The 25,969-nt window shown below is 39.1% G+C and overlaps 1 protein-coding gene across 1 annotated transcript in view; it reads left to right on the forward strand.

The window, feature by feature from the left end:
- CYLD (ubiquitin carboxyl-terminal hydrolase CYLD) overlaps nucleotides 1-25,969 on the forward strand; it is a 188,344-nt gene that overhangs the window by 5,842 nt on the left and 156,533 nt on the right. The window contains exons 2-4 of the mRNA XM_067135632.2: nucleotides 5,340-5,706; nucleotides 14,319-14,479; nucleotides 25,392-25,518. Coding sequence (XP_066991733.2) covers nucleotides 5,340-5,706; nucleotides 14,319-14,479; nucleotides 25,392-25,518 — 655 coding nt within the window. The remainder of the gene's footprint in view (nucleotides 1-5,339; nucleotides 5,707-14,318; nucleotides 14,480-25,391; nucleotides 25,519-25,969) is intronic.

A 25,969-nucleotide genomic window follows, 5' to 3' on the forward strand; every position in this document is an offset into this window, starting at 1 on the left:
TAGTTATTATAGGCTTTCTTTTTATGTTCATAATTGTAGAATCTACTCCTAGTTCAGTACATTGACATTTAAGTTTGCTTAAATGGAAGTAGTCTCATGTTGGTTGATTAACTGGCATGTTAAGGAAGTTGGTCGATTTACTCCTGTGTTAAAGAAGCCCTTTTTCAGGCCAAATTTCAAACACTTCTTCATTACCTTATCCCACTCAGGTGAGATCGGCTTTCCTGGTAGCTCTCCTCCAGTAACTTCGATCTTGTAGCCTATTTTAGCCAGCATTTGTGTTGTACGCGCACTTTTTAGTGATAGATTTTTGTACTGGGTTGAGATGTAAGGAGGGAGCACTGCCAGTTCCGGTAATACTGCCAACTGAATGGAAATGAAATCTGAATTGAATCGATAATATGATTGATCGATATGAATTTTCTAATCCTTTATTATCTTACGCCAACAACTGTGTCACACACATAATATATAATACTAAATAACATTTCTCGATGCGAAAGGTGTTCCTAGCATGAATTCTATAGTTTGGCTTTACTGTGTCAACAAGAGTACGAGTACGTAAAGTGTACGTCAGATGTCGCACAGCGATCATAACTGATTCTTAGTTTGTGTTTCAAAGGTTGCCAATACGAATCTCGAAGATAACCGAAGTTGACCGATTCAGCACTAGGGTGTAAATCTATCGCTAAAAAGTGCGCAGATAATACTATTCAGGTCCTTCCTGATTCAGGTTCTCCATCTTAATTTAGATCTTCCCAGAGCTGGCTGGTCTTCTGCTGTCTACCTCTGCATTTTGTGCACTACAAATTTTCTGGTCTTTGCACTTCAACATTCTTTTAAAATTCAAATTGCCAAATTGAAAACTTTTGTAAAACGCTTGTGATGACACAAGCATGATGTAACTACAGTAAAAATTGTTTGTTCCTAGTGAATTGCTAAATAATAAAATTCATCATATGTGTGCAGTGGCAAAAATTCAGACCTGGTTTTAGGATATAAAGATAATGTCCAGGTTGAGGAAGTAACAAATACTAGTGAAGTACAGAATTTGAAAGCTAGAGAAAGAGCTGGAACTGATAAGATTTCTGGGGTTATACTAAAGGCAATGGGTTGGGATATAGTACCATATCTGAAGTAGACCTACTTATTTGATTACATTTTGCTTGAAGGAGCTATACCATATTAATGGAGTGTGGCTATAGTAGTCCCAGTGTACAAAGGAACGTGCGATAAACCCCTCCAGCCTGCCAGATAGGGTGGTTTTGAACGAGCCTTTGCCATCGTTGTCTGTCCAGAAGTGCCTTCTTTCTCACCGCTGACTTCCAGTTTTCTGCTCTTCTCTCCACATCGTCTCCCAGTTGGTGTAGCCATGTCTTCCTAGGTCCTCCCACTGGTCTTCTTCCTTCAACTGTTCTTTCTAGGCATGCATGTGGTGGTCTTGTGCCAGACATTCGCTTTACATGTCCATATTAATCTCAAAGTCCTTAGCTTCTCTTCTATCGAGTCCACTTCTAGTTCCATTCTGATGTCATTGTTACCAAGCTTGATAGGCAGTTGCTTAAGTGCGGCCAGTATCCAGTATTCGGGAGATAGTGGGTTCGAACCACTGTCGGCAGCCCTGAAGATGGTTTTCCACGGTTTCCCATTTTCACACCAGGCAAATGCTGGGGCTGTATCTTAATTAAGGCCACGGCCACTTCCTTCCCACTCCTAGCCCTTTCCTGTCCCATAGTCGCCATAAGACCTAACTGTGTCGGTATGGCGTGAAGTCACTAGCAAAAGAAATTAAGTTTTATATCTTCGTTTTCACTTTTTTTTTGTTTCCAAACATTAACCACAAGGCTGTCCCCTAATTGCACTTCTGTCTGCCAGGTCCATTTCTTGATTCACTTTCAAACCAATGTTCGAGGAAGGAGGAATCCCATTGTTGAGTTTGGTACCAACTGAGGAATTTCACTGTTGTCAGAATTTGAGCTCAGTTGTATGTCAAGAAAATAATAGGATTGCGGGGCTGTCATGTGAAGTTTATAAGCTGTTTAGTTTATCCAACAAGGATGGAGCTTTGCTTCAATGTTGACTCAGAAAGAAGCTGTATTAATACACGACACGTGGTCTTTGAATGATGCATTTTATGAAAAATATAAGTGGTAAGATATGCCTTACACGAGTCTGCTTGGAGGCCTTGCTCATACACCAAAGCAATCATCTGGTTGTAATATGGTTCACCTGGATCGTTAAGTCAATCTCAAAGTGGACTGTTCAAACAGGAGTATAGAGTGGAATGAACAAGGAGGAAAATAAAAAGGGAGATGTATCTTCCTGCCCACTGCTGTCAACCAAAATTTCCAGTAATGCAGAACTGCATTATTGCTTGCATGAAATCAATGTGCATATAGAGGTAAGTCAGTCTAATTGCGACATAATCCTCTTGGCATGCAGAGATACTCAGTGACTCTCTGTACCCATGCGTAATCATTTTTCTATAGGGGGCAAATGACTTAACTTGATTTTCATAATTTGTTGATTTAATTCTCTTTACCCATCCGAGATACAACTGATACCTTTTGAAAACCAATTGACTGATTTGAAATGCAATTGATCCATCAGTACTGATCTGCATTTAGGGCAGTCTCCCAGGTGGCAGATTCTGTATCTGTTGTTTTCCTAGTGGGTTTGAATCACTGTCGGCGGTCGTGAAGATGATTTTCCGTGGTTTCCCATTTTCACACCAGGCAAATGCTAGGGCTGTACCTTAATTAAGCCCACGGCCACTTCCTTCCAACTCCTAGCCGTTTCCTATCCCGTCGTCGCCATAAGACCTATCTATGCTTTCTGAAAACCAACTAATATAAAATACAATTAATACTTCATGAAATAAAGCTAGATCTTCTAAAACTGAGGGGAGAGTTTTTATTTATCGAAATTCAGCTTGTTTTTGATTATGCTTGTTGTTTAAAGGGGCCTGACATCTTGGTCATCAGCTCCCAGTTTGTTTTTGGTACATGCATTTTATTATTCCTGTTAGTTAGTTTGTCTATTACTTCATTAAACATTATTATTTAATCTAAGAAGTGTTTATACCCATAACTTTTTTTGGTCCTAGAGGTTCCTTATTTTCTTTTGCCATGTATTTAAAAAAAAAGAATAATTTTGCTGTCCTAAATGCAATCCATTCATTGTTTATTAGCTTTATGAAATTCTCTTTTCTATTTTTGCTTTAGATTCACTACCCAGATATTTGACCCTAATCCCTACACAGTGTCAAGAGATGTGCCTCTTCCATTGTTTCTCCACGTAACAGACGATTGTCATAATCTATTTTTGAACTTATAGGTAGGCCTATAGCATATTCAGTAAATACACAGTGGATAAATAATGGATGGCATTCGACCACAATTTGGATATAAGAAGCACTCGCTGAATATCTGATCCTATTTCTACAGGGTGGCGCACGAATAGTTGACACATTTGAAAAGCAAATATAAAATGCAACTTATGTACTATGTTGTTAAAATTTCGCGCACGCCTTCCCCGTTTCATGGAAATATCTGTAGAGGTGACTCTGCTGCTTTGTCTCCAAATTCCTGCATTACAGTGAGCTTTCTTCCATGGCCGACCACGTCCAACTCTCCGTTCTGCAGCGCGCCAAAACAGTTATCTTTTATTGCGAATCAAAATGTGTTACGGCCACACGAAAAAATTTCGTGCTGTATTTCAGACTAGGTGGGCAGCAACAAGGAACACCACCCTTCGCTTATAGACACTTTTGAAGGACAAGGCAGTGTGAAGGAAGAAAAGCGACAACGTGCACCAGCAATTCAGTCTCCTGAGGGTCGCCATGCAGCGCAGCCCAAACAAGTCAACACGGAGGGGCTGCAAGAGAGAGTGAAATATCACCCCATTCAGTTCAAAGAATGTTATCTGGGTACCTTCAATTGTACCCGTACGAAATGTCTGTGCTACACAAGCTGACAGCTCTTCACAGGCAGAAGAGTTAGCAGTACACGTTATGAACTCAAGATAAAGATGAAATACTGTTTAACACTTGGTACTCTGATGAAGCCTGTGAATTCTTTTTATGGAGCTATTTGAAAAAAAAACTTTTCTCTTCAAGACCTCAAAGCAGCATGGAAATGCGTGCTCGGTTTGTGCAGGTCTCCAGTGAAATTCATAAAGACATGCGCCGCAAAGTCGCCAGAAACATGCGTACTGGTCTCGAAGAGGTTATCCGCTGAAGTGGAGGTCACATTGAATATGTGATATTGTGAAATGTATTTCCAGGTTCCAAGCTGCCTGTGTCTAAAATTGCATTAGTGTTCTGTGAAAAATAAAGTTGTTATTCTAAAATTAAATGTGTCAACTATTTGTGCGCCACCCTGTAGAATGATGATTCATTGTTTGTACAGCTCAAGACAATCCCAAACACAGTTTACTTTCTATCACCACTCAGTACCATACAATTTCTTCTGGTGTTCATAATCCTTCAGAGTTAATATGATCTGTAAAGGATAAAGCTCTCTCTATATTGAACTAACCATTTAATAAAAAAAACTATATTTCTCATTGAGGAGGTAAAATTTTGAAGCATTGCCGTGTCCCCCTTTGGGGAAAGCGTGAATGTCAGAACACTGTAGTAATGGATAATAAGCAGTGTGAACCATTTATTCTTTAAAATGTGTTTTTTAACTGCACACCATAGTCAGAAGATCTCTTTCGAGGAGGGTGTGTCTAGGCTGCCCCTTACGAGCAGTCATCATAACACTGACAATAGACTTCCACAGATATAATCTGTAACAAGTTTTACAAGAACAAGAATAGAATAAACCACTCACAATGAAGAACTGATGGAATTTCCTTCTAAAGAGTGCAGACAATAATCAATTATTTTTATAATTTACTGCAAAGTGACCATATGATACTGGAAGCACTCACTGGCAACTCTGTAACATTATAGCCTATAATAACCAAGTGAACAACAGTTCTATTTACTCCTGCCCTATCTGTCATGTTCTTTCTTACGGATATCAGACTAAAGCCGTGACTTGGTCATTTTAACTATTTTGATTACTGTGATACCTCACCCTATTATATTCCTTTTGGGGGGAGGGGTCTTCTTTTAGTTATCTTACTGTTTGTTAGATGTGCAAGTTTGTACTGTAGTTTGGCTTTCTTTAATGATTGTGACTGTTATCGTATCACCTTTCTCTTTATATTATGATTGTAATGTTTACTGGTACTCTCAATTCTGTTGTATTTCTAAAAATTGTTTCAATTGTTGTAATAATAATAATAATAATAATGAAATGTGTGATATTGATGCATTTTCTGGATTATAGGCCAAAAGTTCACTAGCGGATTGTGATGGCACCATATTTGGGAAGAGGTATTTTGCTTGCAAGCCAAATACTGGTATATTTGTATCATTGAGCAGAGTGTACCCGTATCGCAGAGAAAAACTACAGGCCTGCGTTAATACATACTCGAGACCTATTAAGTACTCTGAAGTGATCAGTAGTAGTTCCCAATATAAGTCTGATCAGCTTTGTGCATCAATGCCGTCCAATGAAAAAAGAACACAGCATTACAATGAAGGAAATTTGGATTCCACAAATTTCACAACAACTCTTGTGCTCCACTTAAAGGAAAAGGAAAGCATGCCAAGGAGTCAAATCCAGAAAGTTGAAAGAACTGAAAAATTAATTGGTAAGAACATTTTATCATTCTTCTGTATTATATTTATAAAATAGTTTTCTTCTGTATCGGTTAAAAATTTTATCGAACCTTTCCTTTAGTGGTTTCTAACCGCAACTAAGAGCCCAGTTTAAAAAAGTATCAAGAACAAGGTAATCGATTGATAGGGTTTGGAAGAAAAGTTTAGTTCCCTTAAGAATGAGAATATTAGGTAAAGAAAAGGATGGTCTGTGAAAAGTGGGGACATGATTCCATGCTTGATTGTAAAACAATATTTCGTCCTATCCTGTTCATCTCTGTCACATTTGCCTCCAACTTTTTGCCTCAGAAATGTTTTGTCTGATACTTTATTACAATAAACAGCTGTCACAGTGAGCTGTACTCGTGTATTATTATATTTATAATTTGAATTTTAGTGCCGGGAGTCCCTGGTACAGTTCTTTCTATTTGACTCCTACGGGTGATCTGCATGTCTGGATGTGGGATGATGGTAATGAGGTAGGGAGAAGGTGAAACCCTGTGTCAGCATGTAGCCTGCTCCTGTAGAATACGCTCTCATTCCATATGAACACTGCAGAGAGGCTTGGAATAGAATCCAAACTTTTGGCATATCTGGTGATTAGAAATTGTATATCGCCATCTCTCCTATCCTGTTGGCCAACATTTTTATGGTGAAATTTTTTTTCCACCAATGAACTTGAAACAACTAACCACGTTGTCAGACCCTATATGGCAAAACAGCATAAAAATTTGTTGGCTGGTAATTGGAGCAATTTCCATCTGGCTCTTTGGCTGAATAATCAGTATAATGGCTGTTGGTTCTATTCCTGGCTGGGCCAAGGATATTAGCTGTGTATGTATCTCCTCTGGTTCGGGGTCTGGATGTTTATGTTTGTCTTAATACACTTCTCTTCATCTACATACACACCACATTACCAACCACCACAGAAACACAAAAGAGTAAATACATCCTTAGACATAACGTTGGCATCAGGAAGGTCATCCGGCTGTAAAACTGGGGGCAAATCCTCATCGAGTGCTGGCCCGAATTAACCCGGGGGAAAGGGCGGGAAGAATAATCATTTCCCAGAGTATGAAGTATTGCATAATTTCTCCATGTCCTTGTAATTGTGGTGTTGCTTATACAGTTTTTCTCCCTCCCGATGTCTAAGGAAGTAATTTTCCTTCTCTTCTTCGAAGACCCACCTAGGAGTCCAGCCATAGGAGGCTTGTAGCAGTTCTGAAGTTAAGTTTATCTTCGGTAACCCCTTCTCCTCAACTGCCCATGCTGGAAGTTGAATTCAATACGGTCTAAGTGGGCATTGGGGCATCAGTAGAATTCTCCTTCAAAGTATCAAAAACATCTCTCATTGCTTGACCACCATGCGTCTTACTGTAAAGTATAAAGACCAAGGGTATCAGAGAAAGAAAATGAGAGTGAATGCTTTCTTAATTTTTCTCCATGTGTAGCAAAGCGAGTGTTTCACCTTGTAATTTGTCTCAAGTTTCAAACGTCTGGGTTCAACATTAATTCAGGACAGAAACGGGTGGGGTGGAGTTTTAATCTGGGATGAAACTGAAAGCAACCTGGACAAAATGTCATGACATCCCCTGCTGAGGGATTGCAAGGTCAATATGTATGGGGTGTGAAAAGAAAAAAAAAAGTTATCCATTGGTGGTTGAACAGGAAAAACTTGGTACAAGTGCAGTTATTGGAAACAATGCCAGGCATAGCTGAGACTGTATTTTCCAAGCATAAGATGTAGGCCTGAGCCCTGGTATAAAAGCTGTGTTTGGCTACTCTCAGAAATTGAAAGAATGTATAAGTTGAGTGTATTTGAGTGATATTCTTGTTTTGTAGCAGTTAATTGATGTAAGGGGTATGGCAGTGTAATTTTCAACCCTTTGTAACACTAATAATAGGAGAATTATGAAGAAATCCAGCGCTTCAAAGAATGAAAGTTTCTGCTAGTTAAAGGGCCGTGCAAGACAGGAAAAGGAAGGACTCTCTAGACTTTGCAAACCCAATGCCATGGAAGATGGAAGAGAAGAAGAATTCACCAGTGGAAGTCAAATAAGAAAGACAAAATCAAGGAACCTAGTACACCGTTAATACCTAGACTCATCTGGGATCCCATTAGCACTTCTCCATGCTTCCAAGTTGCTAGTTACAATCTCGGACCCAAGGTAACTAAAATCTCGATGGTAGCCTTCTCAGCATCCTCCTCAAAAAGCTTATGACGTATAGGACCTTTGCTTAAATTTTGCTTAAATCCATAACAAACCTATCTTCGATCATTCTAAATTATTTTTGCCAAACTTGCGGTTACCTATCGACAACCTAACCCTTTAGGTTCTTTTATTGCATTATAAAATTTAAATCTTGTGGGGAAAAAAATTCTGTAGGTATAAAAGGTTTTTCAAACAAAACTACTAGCTCAGCGTATGTTTTTGTGTCGGGCATATCTGAGACTGTAAGTTTAGCCATCAACTTATAAGCCTTCTCATCGAGAGAATGGAGAATTTGTGTTTTTATACATATATCACTCATTACTTCATTCATAGCAAAGAAATTTTCCATCCAAGCTTTAAAAGTTTTCTAATAATTTTAGTCAGTTTGGCTTAAGCCACGAAGGAGAGCGGACGCATTGAGAGGAGGGGCCCGGGAGTGGGAGTAAGGAGTGAGTGCTGAATGCAGGAAGGTTGTGAGGAGTTTGACGACAATGATTGGAGTGGATCAATACAGGGCGGCTATAGGAGGGTGGCAGAGGAGAATGAAGAAAACAAGTAAAATCAGGTGGGTGTAAAGTGGATTTGGTGATTAAAGGAGAATTAGTGCTAACAGCGGCGGTGGTTATAATATTGCTATTGATTGGAGGGGTCGAGCCGAACCCAGGCCCGACAACTAGTGGAAATGAGGGAAGGGAAGACATGGAAGAATTCAAAAGACTGGTAAAAGAGGCGGTGGAAGAAGTGTGGCCCTTTGAGCAAATTAAGAATATGATCCAAGAACAAACCAGAGAGTTTGGTAAAATGAAGGTATGGTTACGAGAAAGGACAGACGATATAGCATCACAAGTGAGAAAGAACGATGAAGAAGTGGCAATATTAAGAGAAAGAATAGGACGATTGGAAGAGGAGACGTTGAAATTGAAAGCAGAAGTGAATGCCAATACGTTAAATCGCAGGAAGAAGTGCCTATTTAAATATGGGGTGCCTAAGGAGTTGAGAGAAGACAAAGTACTTACTACTTATAAAGTAGTGGACTTAATACAGGGGAAATTGAAACTTAATTTTAGCGAAGTGGACATAGACAATGTACAGAGAGTGGGAAGAACTAGGGGCAACAGGCCTATCAAAGTAGAACTGTTTTCTACGTTGGCTGATGCTGTGATAGGCAATGCGAATAATGTGCAGAGAGAGAAAATATGGATCAGGAGAGACGTGGGACGGGAGGCGATTAGGAATGAGAAAATACTCAGAAAACACAAGATACGTGTGATAAATCAAGGGCTGAGAGCAACCATCAAAGGACAAGAACTAGTAGTATCAGGCAGAAATTGGAAGAGAAACTGGTCTGTGAATAGACTGATCGACTTAGAAATGAAGATAAAAAAAGACGCGCGGCTGTGAGCTTGCATCCGGGAGATAGTAGGTTCGAATCCCACTATCGGCAGCCCTGAAAATGGTTTTCCGTGGTTTCCCATTTTCACACTAGGCAAATGCTGGGGCTGTACCTTAATTAAGGCCACGGCCGCTTCCTTCCAACTCCTAGGCCTATCCTATCCCATCGTCGCCATAAGACCTATCTGTGTCGGTGCGACGTAAAGCCCCTAGCAAAAAAAAAAAAAAAAAGACGAAGAAAAAGTGAGTAGTGCAACGAAAGGTGGGGAAGTGAGGCGAGATAACAGTAATAATGTACTGTGTGAAAAGGGTCAGAGAGAGATGCCAAGTGAAAATGTGATCATAAGCAGTGAAGAAGTTCAGGAAGAGATGACAAGTGAAAAGGTGACCATAAGAAGTGAAGAAGAAAGGCAGGGGAGTGAAAGCAGTGAAGTAAGGGCAGGGCAGGGTAAAAAGGTGACGTCAGAGGCAACAGGGAGGTGTCTCAATCTGAGTTGGGAAAGAGGCAAAGGCAGAAGATTTATGGAGATGATGAGAGCTGAAGTTGGAGGCAAAGGTACACAACAGAGTGAAGACAGTGATGAATTGGCGGCTAAGAGAGGTGGTAGAGAAGCAGGAAGGTATGGAAAACTGACAGACATATGGGGTACAGGTAGAAATGAGAGGGGTGTAGTCACTAGAAGTAAAAAAAACAATAGTGTAGTGAGTAGTGAAGATAAAGATTGTTAGATGTAAGAATGTAGTGTTGAGTAGAGGTGTTATTTGGTAAATATGTGGATGCAATAGTATTTGTGTGTGGTATGAGATTGATAGGTGGTATATGAAGCGATGTGTTGGTATTGAATGGTAGTTGTAATAGCTTTTGTGTTTGGTATGATGTTTATTTAATGCTAAATAAGTGAGTGTTGAGAGGGAGCAGAGTTTTGGATGGTGGAGGTTGAAATGTGGTGTTGATGAAGAGATGGTATATGAGTGTTTGGTATTTTAAGGTGAAGATGGCTTGGTATTTAGATGTATTGAATGGTAGTTGGTAATAGCTTTAGTGTTTGGTATGATGTTTATTTAATGCTAAAATAAGTGAGTGTTGAGAAGGAGCAGAGTTATGATAGTGGAGGTTGAAATATGGTGTTGGTGAGGAGATGGTATATGAGTGTTTGGTATTTTTAAAAGAGGATGGCTTAGTATCTAGATGGATTATTTATGTCGGAATGTAGTGTGGAGAAGTGGTGTCATTTGGTATATTTAGGTTTGGGATATGTTGAAATGTGGTGCTGGAGAAGTATAGAAAAGTGGTGGTGTATTTATTGTTGTAATAAATGATTAAAGAGTGAAGTTAAAGCATTGGCTGAGAGGTGATGGTAGATGTGTGGTAAGATGAAATGAGGTGTGAGAAAAGTAGGGTGAAGTGATGGTGTATGTATTGCTGTAATATGTAAATCTATTTGTGGCAGAATTGTGGAGATGGAGGGATGTGTGGTGTATTCATTGCTATAATGGGGAGTTGGAGAAATGATGGTAGAGGTATATCTTTTAACTATATTGTATTTTTAGAGAAGTAGTACATAGGGGGCTAGGGCTGGGTATTGAAATAGATCAAGCAGAGAAGTGGTGTTGTAGCTTTTGTTGTAGTATTATATATTGATGAATCTGTGTGGTATTGGATTGATGGAGCGAGGAAGTGGTAAGTAAAGTTGGCTTGATGTTGAAATGTGGGGTCGGAGAAGTATAGAGAAGTGGTGGTGTATTTATTGCTGTAAATTATTTAGAGATTGGTGCATTTATTCTTGTAGTGGAAAGCTGGTAAAATGAAGATGTGTTAGTACTGAACCGATGGAGCAAGTGAGCGGGAATGTGATGTGGGCATTGAGAAGATGGTAAAGTGAAGGTAGTTGTGTTGGTATTGTATTATGAGTAACTTGTGAGTAAGGGTGGAAGATGAAGGGATGGCTGTTTGGTATATTGAAATGTGGTGATGGAGAAGTTTAGAGAAGTGGTGGTGTGTGTATTATATATTGAGGAATATGTGTGATGGAGCGAGGAAATGATAAGTGAAGTTGGCTTGATGTTGAAGTAAGGTGTTGGAGGAGTATCGAGAAGTGGTGGTGTATTAATTGTTGTCTAGTAGTAGGAAGTTGGTTTAGTGAGGGTAGTTGTGTTGGTATTGAATTATGAGTAAATTGTGAGTAAGGAGTTAAGGTGTAAATGATGATGCAGTATTATTTATTGTTGTAGTATTATTTATGGAGGTATTATATGATTAAGTTTTTGAGAAGTAGGGAGAAGTTGTCAAGTTATGGAAGTATTGATAGTATATTTTCATGGAAACGAGATGACAAATTTAATGCGGAGTGTGGCTGGGTCTTTAAATTAAATTAGGTAGAGTTAAGTATGAAGTGCAGAAACAGAGTACAAGGATAAAGTTGCAACATGAGCAGGTGAATGTAAACTAAGTCCAGACTGGTGATGTAAGGGAGTGTGGACTCAGCAGTCTGGAGTGGGTCAAGTAGAAGTATAATAGCGGTGAAGGAATGTGTCGCGACGGCAAGGATGAATGTGACGAAAGTGCTGAGTGAATAATGGACACGAGAGGTGTATGCTAGAAACTTGAGGCAGTGACGGGGCTTTTTCTTCTCACAATACAGCATAGTAGGAGATGGTAAGGCAATACCCATAAGAGGACAGGGTGGGGACGGAGCCCCCCCCCCAATTAAAGAAGGGAGAATCAGACGAGATAAGGATGGAGAGCGGCTCCAGTTGCACGTGGATGGCCGCAAAAAGGAATGGTGAGAGGAAAAAGCATTGTCATCTGGTTGGATTCTTGGGGCCTTCCTTAGGACCTCACGGATAGGGCTGGTCGTGTCATCATTGGGAGGGCGGCCTTCTTCTCACCAGGGGTGATGACACGGCTGGACAGTAGCAGTAGGATATCTTATAACTATATTTTATTTTAATAGCATGTACGGGAGTGGGAATAGAAAAATTTAAGGGTGACGATGGACGTGGCATGAAGGTACTGAGGATGACTGCCGTGGTGTCCCTATCCTTAAGGGTCACGGTTCTGGAGTATCCGACGAGCTTCATGGTGTGCCCAAGAAGTACGTTTGGGATTAACACGTATTTTTTTTAAGGGTATTATTATTTTATTTTATTAGTAGTTTGTTTCGTCAATTTATGTGTGTGGAGTTTGGTGGCTTAGGATGAACATTGTTATTTTTCTCATTCAATGGATCGAGGGTATTTGGTTACTGTGATCTGGAGAAAAATAATAAAGAATAATAATTTTAGTGTCTAAAACTTTCATAACTGTCGTAACATGGAACTCATAGTTGTCACTTTTTTTTTTTTGTCCACTTTATCACCTGGGACTTTAGTTAACATTCAAGGATCCTATCCTCATCACCATAATTCTGAGTTCATAGATACAAAATAACTTGAATACTTTATTGAAACCATTATTAATTAACACATTAGCATAATACTTATGTATAATATAATAACCAATAAAACATCAGGCATCCAAAGTATTGTCACATTCTGATTGATTGCATAGCCGTCTTCCACTGTTTTATATATTTTTTCAGCAATCTAAAATAATCAATATATCATACGTACATTTGTTTCCTCACACTGCGCCAAAAGAGGACATCTTTGGACTTAAACAAGCAATTTGTGTGAAATTTGATATGCTTAACACATGCACCTTGAAGTAGCTAGTGCTCATCTATGACCATGAGAAGCAATTTTGCCAGTTATTTTATACATTATTTTTTTTTTAAATGTACTTTTTCTGAGGAATGAAATATTGCAATTAATTCAACATTTGTAATGTATTATTTACATGAACACTGACCTGAACCTATAAAATTTACAACTTATGTAATATTGATAGATTTAAAAAGAATATAGCCATAACCAGCTGCATTATTTTCTTTCTCCTGGTTACATAGTATACATAAAACCTGCCTGGTGGCCTGCATGGTGTGACACCATGGTTAGCTGATTTGAGTCTCGTTGGTGGAAGAAATTTTCCTCATCAGAATGTTGGCCTGCAGGGTAGGAGAGGTGGTGGTGTACAATTTCTAATCTCTAGATTGCTTGCCAAAAGCCTGGGTTCAGTTCCAAACCTCTCCACAGTGTTCACATGCAGTGAGGTAATATGATGCTTTTGATGGTGATTAATCCATCAGATGGGGATGTTAAGCCTTCAGCAGACCCCTTGGTGTTATTCAACAGGAATAGGCTATGTGCCGATGCCAGGTTTCACCCTCTCCCTCATCATCACGTCTCATACTTCGACAAGCAAGTCACCCATGGGTGTCAAATAGAAAGCGAGCGGAAAATGCCCACGGACAGTTATGGCACTAAAAGCCAAATGCTTAATAAACATTTTTTACACCCAAGCAATAACACATACGGAGTTCAAAATGTCGAGAAATAGACCTTATCCCACACTATCAACATTGTTTAAACTGGACTAATCACATTTTTCTTTCAGATTAGGTTAGGTTCACTCACATTACTAGTGTGGAAAAATATGTTTTGTGAACTGGTTACCAAGAAACTTACATTTTTTTGTACATTTTAAATTATTTCAACCCATTTTACTAATCAGAACATTGTAACTAAATACAAACTCCTTCAAAACTTAATCAAAACAAATGAATTTGTAGTTTCAAAAATATACAGCTGATGCCCCATCTACTGAGTAAAATCATACTTCTTATTCACAACAGATCTGGAGACAAATTTGAAAGTTATTTTGCACCGAAAATGTAAAAGAAATCTAATGAAATTATTGCAATAAAACAAGTTGCCTATCGTATACCAATTATGTAATCAGGATATAAATATACAAAATAAATCTTTTTAAATTTTTTAAAAATTTCATGCATAATCTCTGTTGGTGCCAATTTAACATTTGCACAAGAAGGGAATAATTCTTTTCTCGGCAACTATTTGCAGAATTTAATGTGTTGAAGTAATTATGTTTTGGATTACAGATCTGGAACCAAACAGTAACAGTGGTGAAGAAAGTAACTCTCCTCTTAAAGTAGGTGACAGAGTTGTGTGGTTTGTTGATTCTGAACCTGAGCAGGGAGTAGTGCGATGGATCGGATACCATGGCGATAATAGAAGTGATATAATGGTTGGAGTTGAATGTGTAAGTTTCTTTGCCTGATATTCACAGATACAGTAGTTTGTTATTGATTACATAATATGATATGAAAGTATGGTTTATTGGGCTATCATAATATCGGTAAGTCATGATAAACATGCAGAAGTATCACAAATGCTGGTTTGTAGTTATAATATATTCAATATTTGCAAACAGTCTCATAGTCTAAATTTATAGCATGTACAATTTGTGGGTTATTTTTCTTAGATTTATTTCCATTAATTTCATAAACAAAAGATATTTGAGTACTTCTTGTACACTTACAAATTCATCTTGCGGATCTGTGGTAGAATGTTGGTCTCTGGATGCCAGGATTGTGGGTTCAAATCCAGCAGAGATAGTCAGATTTTTGAAAGACAGAGAAAAATCCATCAACGCTCCATGGAAAAGATGTCTGGTGACACATTTGATGTTTACCCAGCAAAATAAATTAAAATTCTGCCGTAGATCGCCCACTAGCATTTTATTCTGATATCTGCTTGAGTAAAACGGAATGGCAAAATTTACATGCAGGTATCATCATTCACCATGTGTTTTGTTTTTAATTTTAAGTGAATGAAAGCGAGTTAAAGCAGGGATTCCCAATCTTTTTATGTTCACAGCACTCTTGCCTATGAGATTAGAATCTTAAGGTACCTTTGTTAGAAATTCAGTCCCTTCAATTGTTTAAAGATGAAATCTAATTGTAATATACAGTAAAAACGATAAGGAAATGCTTGAGTACCGTGTATTAAACAATATAATTACATAATTTTTATATTCGTCATTGTAATAATAATATTGCTTTTACGTCCCACTAACTACTTTTTCAATTTTTGGAGAGGCCAAGGTGCTGGAAATTCATCCCACGGGAGTTCTTTTATGTGCCAGTAAATCTGTGGACACGAGGCTGACAAATTTGAGCACCTTCAGATACCACTGGACAGAGCCAGGATCGAACCTGCCAAGTTGGGCTCAGAAGGCCAGAGCTCTACCATCTGAGCTACTCAGCCTGGTATTTCTCATTGTAAAGGAGACTGTATACTGACGTATCATTTTATTGAATCCCAGATAAAGAAACAGTACACCAAATTGTAGATGTATTATTACATAATTTCAAAGACATTGCAGTATTTTATGTAATAGTGCTAATTGCAGACAAGCTTCAATACACTAAAAACAATTGAACCGAGCTCAATAGCTGCAGTCGCTTAAGTGCGGCCAGTATTCGGGAGATAGTAGGTTCGAACCCCACTGTCGGCAGCCCTGAAAATGGTTTTCTGTGGTTTCCCATTTTCACACCAGGCAAATGCTGGGGCTGTACCTTAATTAAGGCCACGGCCGCTTCCTTCCCACTCCTAGCCCTTTCCTGTCCCATCGTCGCCATAAGACCTATCTGTGTCGGTGCGACGTAAAGCAGCTAGCAAAAACAATTCAAAGTCAGTCTTAGAACTGTCCAGCAAAACCAGGCTGCAGCTGTCTGCTTTCATAATTCGTAGTGAAGTGCTAACCTGACATAGATTTATCACAAATTATTTTGATCAAATGTGCCTTGAAATGCTAATAAAATGTATTTGTTTCTTACCTTTACATGTTGAATTTGGTATGGTATGCCTCAAATTGGGGATTGAAACTAACTTACTTACTTACTTACTTACTTATTTACTTACTTACTGGTCGGCGCTACAGTCCTTATAGGTCTTTGGCCTCCTTTATCACCTGCCTCCATTCATCTCGGTCCTCAGCTTTTCTTCTCCAACGTTTAACTCCTAACTTTTTAAGGTCATCCTCAACATCATCAATCCATCTTTTCCTGGGTCTTCCTCTCCTCCTCCTTCCATCAAGTTTTCGTATAAACACCTTTTTAAAAGTGCAGGTTTCTGCCATTCTCTGAACATGACCGGCCCACTTAATTCTTCCCTGCTTAATTTTAGTAACAATGTCTGGCTGGCCAAACAGTCCTTGCAGCTCTACATTTGTCCTCATTCTCCTCCCATCCTGATCTCTTACTGCACCGAATATCTTCCTTTCCCACCGTAACAGCCACTGTTCTTCTCTGGAGGTCATCACCCAGCGTTCTGATCCATACATAACTATTGGTCTTAGTACTGTTGTGTATATTTTAATTTTTGTTTACCTGCTGACATTCCTGGATTTAAACATATTTTGCAAGCCGTAAAAGCATCGGTTTCCACTTATTATCCTCTCCTGTATTTCCACGGAGGTTTTATTGTCCTCTGTTATTATAGAGCCTAGATATTTGAAAAATGTGACTCTCTGATACTCCTTCCCATTTAATCTTACTGTGGTCCTTCCTCTTACTCCCTCTGTATCTCCCATCTTCATATATTTTGTTTTGTTTATATTCACTTCTAGTCCTAGGTCCCGTACTTTCTCTTCTAATACTGAGTAGCTCTCTTCAAGAGCTCTTTCATTTCTTGCAATTATTGCTACATCATGAGCATATGCTATCACTTGTACTAATCTGTTCAAAATGGTTCCCCCTGGGTTGATGGGCAATTGACGGATTACTTTTTCCAATGCTAGGTTAAAAAGCAGTGTGGAAAGTACATCTCCCTGTCTTAGTCCTCTCTCCACTAAAAACTCCTCTGACAGATCTTGCTCCACTCTCTCCTTGCATACTGTTGTTTTCAAGGTCATTTCTGTTAATCTAATCAATTTCCTCGGGATTCCAAATTCCTTCATAATCTTGTAAATTTTACCCCTATCTAGACTGTCATATGCCTGTTTAAAATCAACATACAGCTGATGTAGCTGTTTGTCATATTCATAAAACTTCTCTAGCACTTGTCATAATATAAATATCTGATCCAGAGTAGAGCGATGTTTTCTAAAGCCTGCTTGGTAATCCCCTAATACTTTCCATCCATAATTCCAATCTTAAGGCTAGTACCTTACCAAAAACCTTGTACGTTCCATCCAGCAAGGTGAGCCCTCAATAATTTCCACATACTGCCTTATCTCCCTTTTTATGTATTGGGTAAATTATACCCAATGTCCAATCCTTGGGTATTTCCTCCTTTGTCCAAACCTCCTTAATCAATTCATAAACAGCCTTTTCTATTCCCTCTCCCCCATATCTCAACAGCTCTAACTCCATCTTCACCTTGGGCTCTATTATTCTTTAATGCATTAATTGCAGCTTTGACCTCTTCTAAGTCTGGCTGTTTTACTGATTCCTCTTCCAATTCTCTTTCCTCCCCATCAACATTAATTTTCTTCCTCTGTATCATCTTTATTATTTCCATTGAGTAACTCGTAAAAATACTCCTGCCATCTTCCAAGCAGTTTGCTTTTATCACCCAGAAGGTTTCCATCTTTATCCTTGAAGAAAACAGCTCTTGGTTGAAATCCTCTTAAGGTCTTTTGTTCTTTCATAGAACTTTCATACCTCGTTTCTATCCTTCATTTCATCCAGTTCTTCGATTCTCTTTCTTTCAAAAGCTCTTTTCTTATATCTACATACCTTATCTGCTCTTCTTCGTTTCTCTCTATACTCTTCTATTGTTTGTCTTGTTCTCCTTTGAAGCATTCTGTTCCTAGCATCATTCCTCTCTTGGATTAATGTTGAACATTCCTCATCAAACCATTCTGCTCTCTTTACCAATTTCTTCTTTCCCAGGGTACTATCTGCAACTTCACTGATAGTTGTTTTCAGTATCTCCCATTTATCCTCCACTTCTCCTTTTTCCCATAATTCCCTTTTTATTTCCAAACTTTCAGCCATTTTCTTTTTGTATTTCTCTTGTAATTCCTCATTTTTTAGACCTTCAATATTGTGCTTTGCCTTTCTTCTTACTTTTTCCGTTCTTGCCAAATCTATTTTTTGTCTGTACTTGACTCTAACAAGATAGTGGTCTGTATCTGCATCAGCACCTCTGCAGCTTCTAACATCCATAATATCTGATGCATGTCACCTGTCTATGATAACAGGGTCTATCTGATTTCTTGTCACACCATCTGGTGAAATCCAGGTCTCCTTGTGAATGTTTTTCCTAGGATGCCAAGTACTTTTAATTATCATCTGCTTTCCACTCACAAAGTCAATCAATCTCAATTCGTTATCATTACTTACTTCATGCAGACTTCTTTCCCTGCTAAGTGTTTGTACACCTCTTCTGTTCCAATTTTTGCTTTTAAATCTCCAAGGATAATTTTCACATCGTGTCTTTGAACTTAATTAGTTTCTTCCTCCAATTTAGTATAAAATGCATCTTTCTTCTCATCTTCTGCCTCCTGAGTAGGAGCGTACACACAAAACACAGTTACGTTGAAGAATTTTGCCCTGATTCTCACAGGGCACATCCTATCGTTGATTGGAGTAAAGTTGATCACGCTTTGCTTTACCGATTTATGTATGAGGAATCCTGTGCCATTACTGCCTGCTTCTTCTCCACTGTACATAAAGATATGTTGTCCAGACTTCATCATCCCTTGCCCTTTCCATCTTAGTTCCTGTAGAGCTGCTATTTTCACTCCATACTTATCCATTTCATTCCTTAATTCTTTCAACTTGCCAGGTCTCTTCAATGTCTTAACATTCCACATTGCTAATATAATATCCTTTTTCCTTCTCTTCAGCCGTTTTTCTCGCCAGTTCATCACCAAGTTTTCCGGTCCTGCTTTACTCATTCTTAAGGTATCCGTAACAGTTGTTTTTTGTACGAGGTAGGGGAGTTAACCCTACGCTCAACCCCCAACCTGGAGGACCAGGGTATCACTCTTAGTCTGGATCATCACCTTAGACCTGTCCGGCTTGGGTGGCCCTACCAGGAGCAGATGCTCCCGCCGGCATAGCTCCAAGGATCATTTGACCACGCAAGCCTCCAATAAACACCCGGAAAAATATATTTTGCCTTCGTCAAGGTGGTGATACCTTCGGGAGGGGGGATTGAAACACAAGGGTACATTTCTGCAGACAGCACACTTGTTCTTAAGTCTTTCCTAACACCTTTATCCTGACACAACTGACATTGCTGGCTAGCATATTTTTTTGTTTGGATGGAATCCTGGAGATGAAATCTCTCTTTTAGCCTTCATTGATTCATTGCTTCATTGATTTTTTCATTTTTTGCTCTGTGTGGATGAGACCTGGCACACGATGCCATTCTGTCAGGCTGTTTGCTACCGTGAGGCAGAATTCGAGAAGTGTCATTCTCTCACGTTTAGGTTTCTCCAAATGATATGTGAAGGAACATTGTCTTATAGCACTTCACAGTTTCCATCATAAATGGATATGCATGTCATGCTCAATTGACTAAATTCTTGCCCTTCATATTCTGATCGTAATCATCCACTAGGGTCTGAAAATGTGATTTCATGATTTCATCTGTCTTCCGTATAGGCCTATACACTATTCCCATCCTAGAATGACAATTAGATAAAACAAACACTTATCTTATATCACTCCGTAACATGTAGGCCTATGTGAGAGGGGGGTAGTTGCTAGTCTTCCATTTTTCCCCTCTGTAGTTTTTTTGGTGTTACCAATTTTCGGTAGCCCAACCTTGTTTGTTCAGACAGTTCCAATTGCATTAGTTCCTTTATTATAGAGAGTTATAAACAGTTTTGGAGAACTGTACCAATTATCTGAATATACTGTTCTGCCCTAAGTCCTGGTCTCTGGTATTGTCTGTACCTTCCTTCCCGTGTAAAACTGCTATCGTAAAGATATCCAGTCCCACGCATGCATAAATCAAAACTTGTGATTTCAAACCTGGCCTGCCGGGCGAGTTGGCCATGCAGTTAGGGGCGCACAGCTGTGAGCTTGCATCCGGGAGATAGTAGGTTCGAATCCCACTATCGGCAGCCCTGAAGATGGTTTTCCGTGGTTTCCCATTTTCACACCAGGCTGTACCTTAATTAAGGCCACGGCCGCTTCCTTCCAACTTCTAGGCCTTTCCTATCCCATCGTCGCCAAAAGACCTATCTGTGTCGGTGCGACGTAAAGCCCCTAGCAAAATAAATAAATAAATAAATAAATAAATAAATCAAACCTGGTCCTTTTCGTCTGGATGTACTACTTCCACCCCAGTCACCCCTTTCATATCTTACGACTCTCGTCTATGGTGACCTGTTTACTAGGGCAATAACTGTCTCTAAATTTATTTATGAGGTGTGTAAATACAGGTTGGATCTTACGCAGTTTGTCATCATTTGGTGTGTCATCGCTGGTAAAATGGATAAATTTAAGTATTAAAAAGTACCTATTTTCTGAAGTACATTTCTCAAAGGTGTAGAAAGCATTTCTTCAGTTGACCAATACATTTGTATTGATGGTTTCTCGATAGTACCCATGGTACCAAGCAGGTGGCTATGCGGTTTGGTTCAGGTAGCTATCAGCTTGTATTCGGGAGATAGTGGGTTTGAATCCCACTGTTGGCAGTTCTGAAGATGGTTTTCTGTGGTTTCTCATTTTGTTGTTTCTTAATTAAGGCCATGATTGCTTCCTTCTCATTCCTAGCGCTTTCCTATCCCCTCTTCGCCATAAGACCTATCTGTCGGTGCGATGTTAAGCAAATTGTAATAAAAAGACAGTACCCATCAATATAATTAGTGATAAAAAGCTATGAATGTCATCATCATCAACATCTACCCATTTGTGAATCCTACTCTTCAGAGTTAATTTTTCCTTTGTGATTAGATTTTTTGAATATGTGAGCCATTGTTGTCTGTGCTCCACAAATGACTCCTTTTGTGACTTTACAGGAACAGGAACATCACCTCCTTCTCATTCACCACTTGACCTAACAGCTTTTCTAACATTGTTTTCTAAACCACTGTCACCAAAGTTGAAATCTATATCAGTGCCATTGTGTAGTACATTTTCAACAAAGTCACTCTTAATTTCTGTGACACTGACACGTGCTAAATGTCGCAAAACATTCAACACAACCCTATTTGTTGAAGCCATAGTTACGAGTGATCTGACCTAAATATTCAGAGCATATTACTTGTATAATCTCGTGCTATTTATAGGCTGGTATCTTTATTTATGTAATCTCATATACTATTTACAAAATAAGCCGCTGCATCAGACTACAGCTGCCTGCTTTCGTAATTCATAGTGAGATGCTAGCTTGCATATGTAATTGAGCATGAGGAAATGTGTTATTGCTGACATTGAACTTTATATGGGTTACTTTCATAACACAAGCAGAAATATCTTACTGTGTAGATTGTACAGTCTGAACACAAATTTTTAACTACTGTTGGAATTTTCTTGAAACTAATTTAAGAGAAAAACCCTGCTGATAATCACTGTAGTATTAGTTTTATAAAAATGACCAGAGATATGAACTGTTTTCTAATTAAATGTGCATTGCCTATTGGACAGCGAGCTAGTGCCAGTGAGAGACCTAAAAGGCCGACGATGGTTGGGTTAAGCTAATGTAGATGAAATGTTTCCTTCGTTGCTATGCTGGTTATGAAAGTATATGCAAGAATTATTTTTAATAACTAATATACATGGATCAAGTTTTCAATACACCTGCTACAAACGGGAGACCTTGGTTAATAAAGGAAACTGTGAAGTTGATTGAAGAAAGAAAGTAAAACCTACAGTTATTTTGACTGAAGAGAACAGATTGAAATATAGTTCACTAAATTGTGAAATCAAAAGAAATGTAGACAAGATAGATCGCAGCAAATCCATCAAATATGCGATTAGATCAAAAGTCACTAGTTCCAGAATCAGACTCGTGATCTTTTCATCAAATTAAGAGAATAACGTGCAAATTTAAACTGCGGACTTGGGCTGTAAAAAGCGGCAATTGCATTCTTCTGTGTGAAAAAGAACAAGTCACTGAAAGATGGAAAGAATATTACATGCAGCTGTATTCTGGTGACAACCAAGATGATGATGATAATATCAACCAGATGAGCTCCAGTATTGATCGTGAGCCTCCAGTCCTGGAAAGTGAAGTAGAACAGGCAGTTCAACATCTGAAGGATCACAAAGCTGTTGGGTGTGATAATATATCTAGTGAGATGATTGATTATAAGTATGGGTGAAGAGGGTATTACCTTACTCCAATCTGCAGTAAAGTGTGGAATACAGGACTATGGCCTTCCATATCCATACCCTTGCACAAAAAAGGGATCCACACTGGAATGCAGTGCCTGACCAGTTAAATCTGCTATGGTAATGGAGTAAACCATTCAGCCAGTGTCTCCACACTGAGTGTTGGGTGGCGGTAAATAGCCTGACCTACTATAAGGACCAACGGCTAAGGGTGGAAGAGTCCTTATAGAAGGGAAATGGGCCGTCAGTGGAGGAAATGCCACTGGAACCCCATATCAGCTGTAGCATCTGTACTCCAGAGGAGCAGCTACAAAAGGCGTCTGTTCTCCATGTTCGGAGCGGCCTACAAGTTTTGGCTGGCAGTAGCTCTAAAATGCCTTTGCGAGTGGCAAACCCATCGTAATAAAAGCCTATAGGATGACAAGTGTACTGAAGCCTCGGAAAATGCTAGGGCATTCCCCACGAGCGACGTGTAAAGTGCTAGGGCGTTCCCCCACAAGCGACATGCAGTTCTTGTGATGCTGGGAGAAATGTGAGAAATGGGTGACCAGCAACCAAACATCAAGATAGTGACCATCATTGTAGTGACACTAACAGGGAAAGTGGAAGAAATTTTAGATTTTGTGGTTGACAAAGATAGCATTGCTGGGATCAGTGAGACCAAATGGAAAGGAAAAGGTGAGAGGAAACTAAAGAAAGAATACACCTTATACGAGGGTCATCCGGAAAGTAGTACCCATTAGCGTCTCATGAAGCATTGACGACTCGGGTAGCCGCTGGGCAAGGTCAGACCGCGTCAGTGGCTTGTCTGCCTGCTCTGTGTGAGGGTGCGTGACGCTAGCATTGCCTGTGTCGTGTGTGTGATCGTTTAAAATGTTTAAACAAATTGAGAACCCTGCCAGTTGTTAAGTGAGGGCCGTGATTAAATTTCTTAATGCACGAAACGTTCGACCTTGTGATATTCATCACCAAGTTGTCTGTTCAGCGCTGGTGTTGCAACTTCAACCTGGGGAGGGGGAATACACACGACGAGGAGCGTTCAGGGAGACCATCTGTCATTACAGACCAACTGTTGTGCGCAGTAAACGAATGTGTGAGGAACGATCGGCGCGTCACAATCGATGAACTCTGTGAAAATTTTCTTAATGTGTCTCGAACAATTGTTTCTGGGACGTTATTCCGATGAAGGAGACACTTTCCTGACTCGCATCATTACTGGGGATGAAACATGGGTTTGTTATGCATCACCTGAGAGTAAACGACAGTCAATGGAGTGGCATCATGCTCATTCACCAACCAAAGCAAAAAAATTCAAGACATTTCTGTCCACCAGGAAACTCATGGCAACCGTTTTCTGGGATCGCCGAGGTGTACTGCTCATTGATTTTATGGCCCGTGGAGATACAATTAATGCTAATGCGTATTGTGAAACATTAAAGAAATTACGGCGGGCAATACAAAATCGACGGTGAGGTCTATTGTCTACAGGCGTCATTCTCCTTCATAACAATGCCAGGCCTCATGCAGCTGTGATAACACAACAACTTTTGCAGCAATTCAAGTGGGAAACCTTCGACCATCCCCCGTATAGCCCGGACTTGGCCCCTTCGGATTTTCATCTCTTTACGAAGCTTTCTGGCGGGAAAAAGATTTGACAGCGATGAAGAACTTAAACGAGCCGTGACTATGTACCTCAATACGCTGGCTGTGGAGGACTATGACGCTGGAATACAAAAACTTGTCCCACATTATGACAAATGCCTAAATTTGCTTGGAGATTATGTGGAGAAGTAGTGTAAAGTATGCTCTTTCCAATAAAAAGGTGTATATTTGTTCATATTTACTCCTGTGTCTTTATTGCACAAACGGGTACCACTTTTCCAATGGCCTTTGTAACAGACCCAAACAAATTTGCGGTGGGACTTATTTTCTGAACATCTTGTTCGACTGTTCGTCTATGTATTACATGGCATCTCAGCTATTTAAAGCAAGGCTTCAAGAGCATTGTTGGCTATGGTAATTCTCTTAACCATTCTCAAAACAAATTTGCAATGTGATTTTATTTTCTGAACGTCCTATTCGACTGTTTGTTTGTTTATGTATTGCATGGCATCTCATACATTCTGTGGCTGATTATATTGTTGGAATAAGGAACTTTTGTTACTTGATTTCTAGTTTCACCAGCAAGTATTGTTTCTGCTATCATTTTTCGTATGGAACAATAATTTCCTCTCCAGCAGTGTGGAGTTCTAGGTTTGACCTGTCACTTCAGCTATTTAGAACAAGGCTTTAAGCTACATACACAGAGCTAGGGTTTATCTGGTCTTCATTCCATGAAAATCCATATCGTAAGTAACTGTCCAAATGCATCTTTTTCCTTCCTTCTTCTGATTTTCATTGCCATCTTTTGAGGTTAAGCGGTATGGGTACCATATGTTTCACACTGTTATAAGCAACAGATAGTGACTGTTCACATTCACTCCCCTGGAGTTTACATTTCTGTCCAATGAACTTATCGTTAGCAAACAACACAGTGGAATTATAAAACTTCTAGCTGCTCAGTTGAACTTTGGTATATTTTGTGAGAGATTGACTGTACTTCTATTTGCCAGATGTGAGAGTAATTTATTCAGTTATATTTAAATAGGTTGTACATAGTTTTTAGTTTATCTTCCCAAATATTTTGTAGCACCCCATGCCAGTCTTGTGGCACCCAAAAGGGCCACAGCACACCTGTTGGGAATCACTGCTCTAAGGAATAATATGACATATAATTGAAGACTTTACATAGAAGCATTAACTCTCATATGTGAATAATATAATTTGTAGGTGTTGGGCTATTGCAATTAATAAACATGCTACATGCTTACACAGGATAATCCAGTGAGTAAAGGAACTGGAGATGACCATGTGCAGTATTTCAAAGCAAGGAAAGACCATGCAGCATTTATACCTCTCATGAGCCTTGTGAAAGCAGAAGATTTCTTCTCAAAACCAGCAGGTAAACTTCCAGAATTTATTTGCTGTAACTGTAGAAGTTGTTTTATTAGTATTGAGAGCATAATGGCCAGGGGTTTGTTTCATAAAACACTGCTCTATTAAATACTTGTAAATCTTGGATATTTACTAGAGTAATATATAGAGTATAGTGATATATAGAGTGTTTCATAAAACTACCAGAGTAAAAAAAAAAAATTGCCACTATAGTAAACTTGTTTTACTGCAGTGAATACAGTGAATACTACAATTCTGTTTCATAAGACTGCTAAAGTAGAATAATTTTCTGTAGAAACACTCTGAAAACCTCATACATACCTTGGTGTTTTACTAAATTAAATGGAATTGTATTTCATAAATTTTACAAATAATGTTTTATGTAGTTGAATACTAAGGATTTTTTTCCCAACTCATAGCCTGAGAGGAACTCTTTATTAGTGTATAAAAGTATTAAC

This window comes from Anabrus simplex, chromosome 1, assembly GCF_040414725.1.
Source record: "Anabrus simplex isolate iqAnaSimp1 chromosome 1, ASM4041472v1, whole genome shotgun sequence".
Lineage (NCBI taxonomy): Eukaryota > Metazoa > Arthropoda > Insecta > Orthoptera > Tettigoniidae > Anabrus > Anabrus simplex.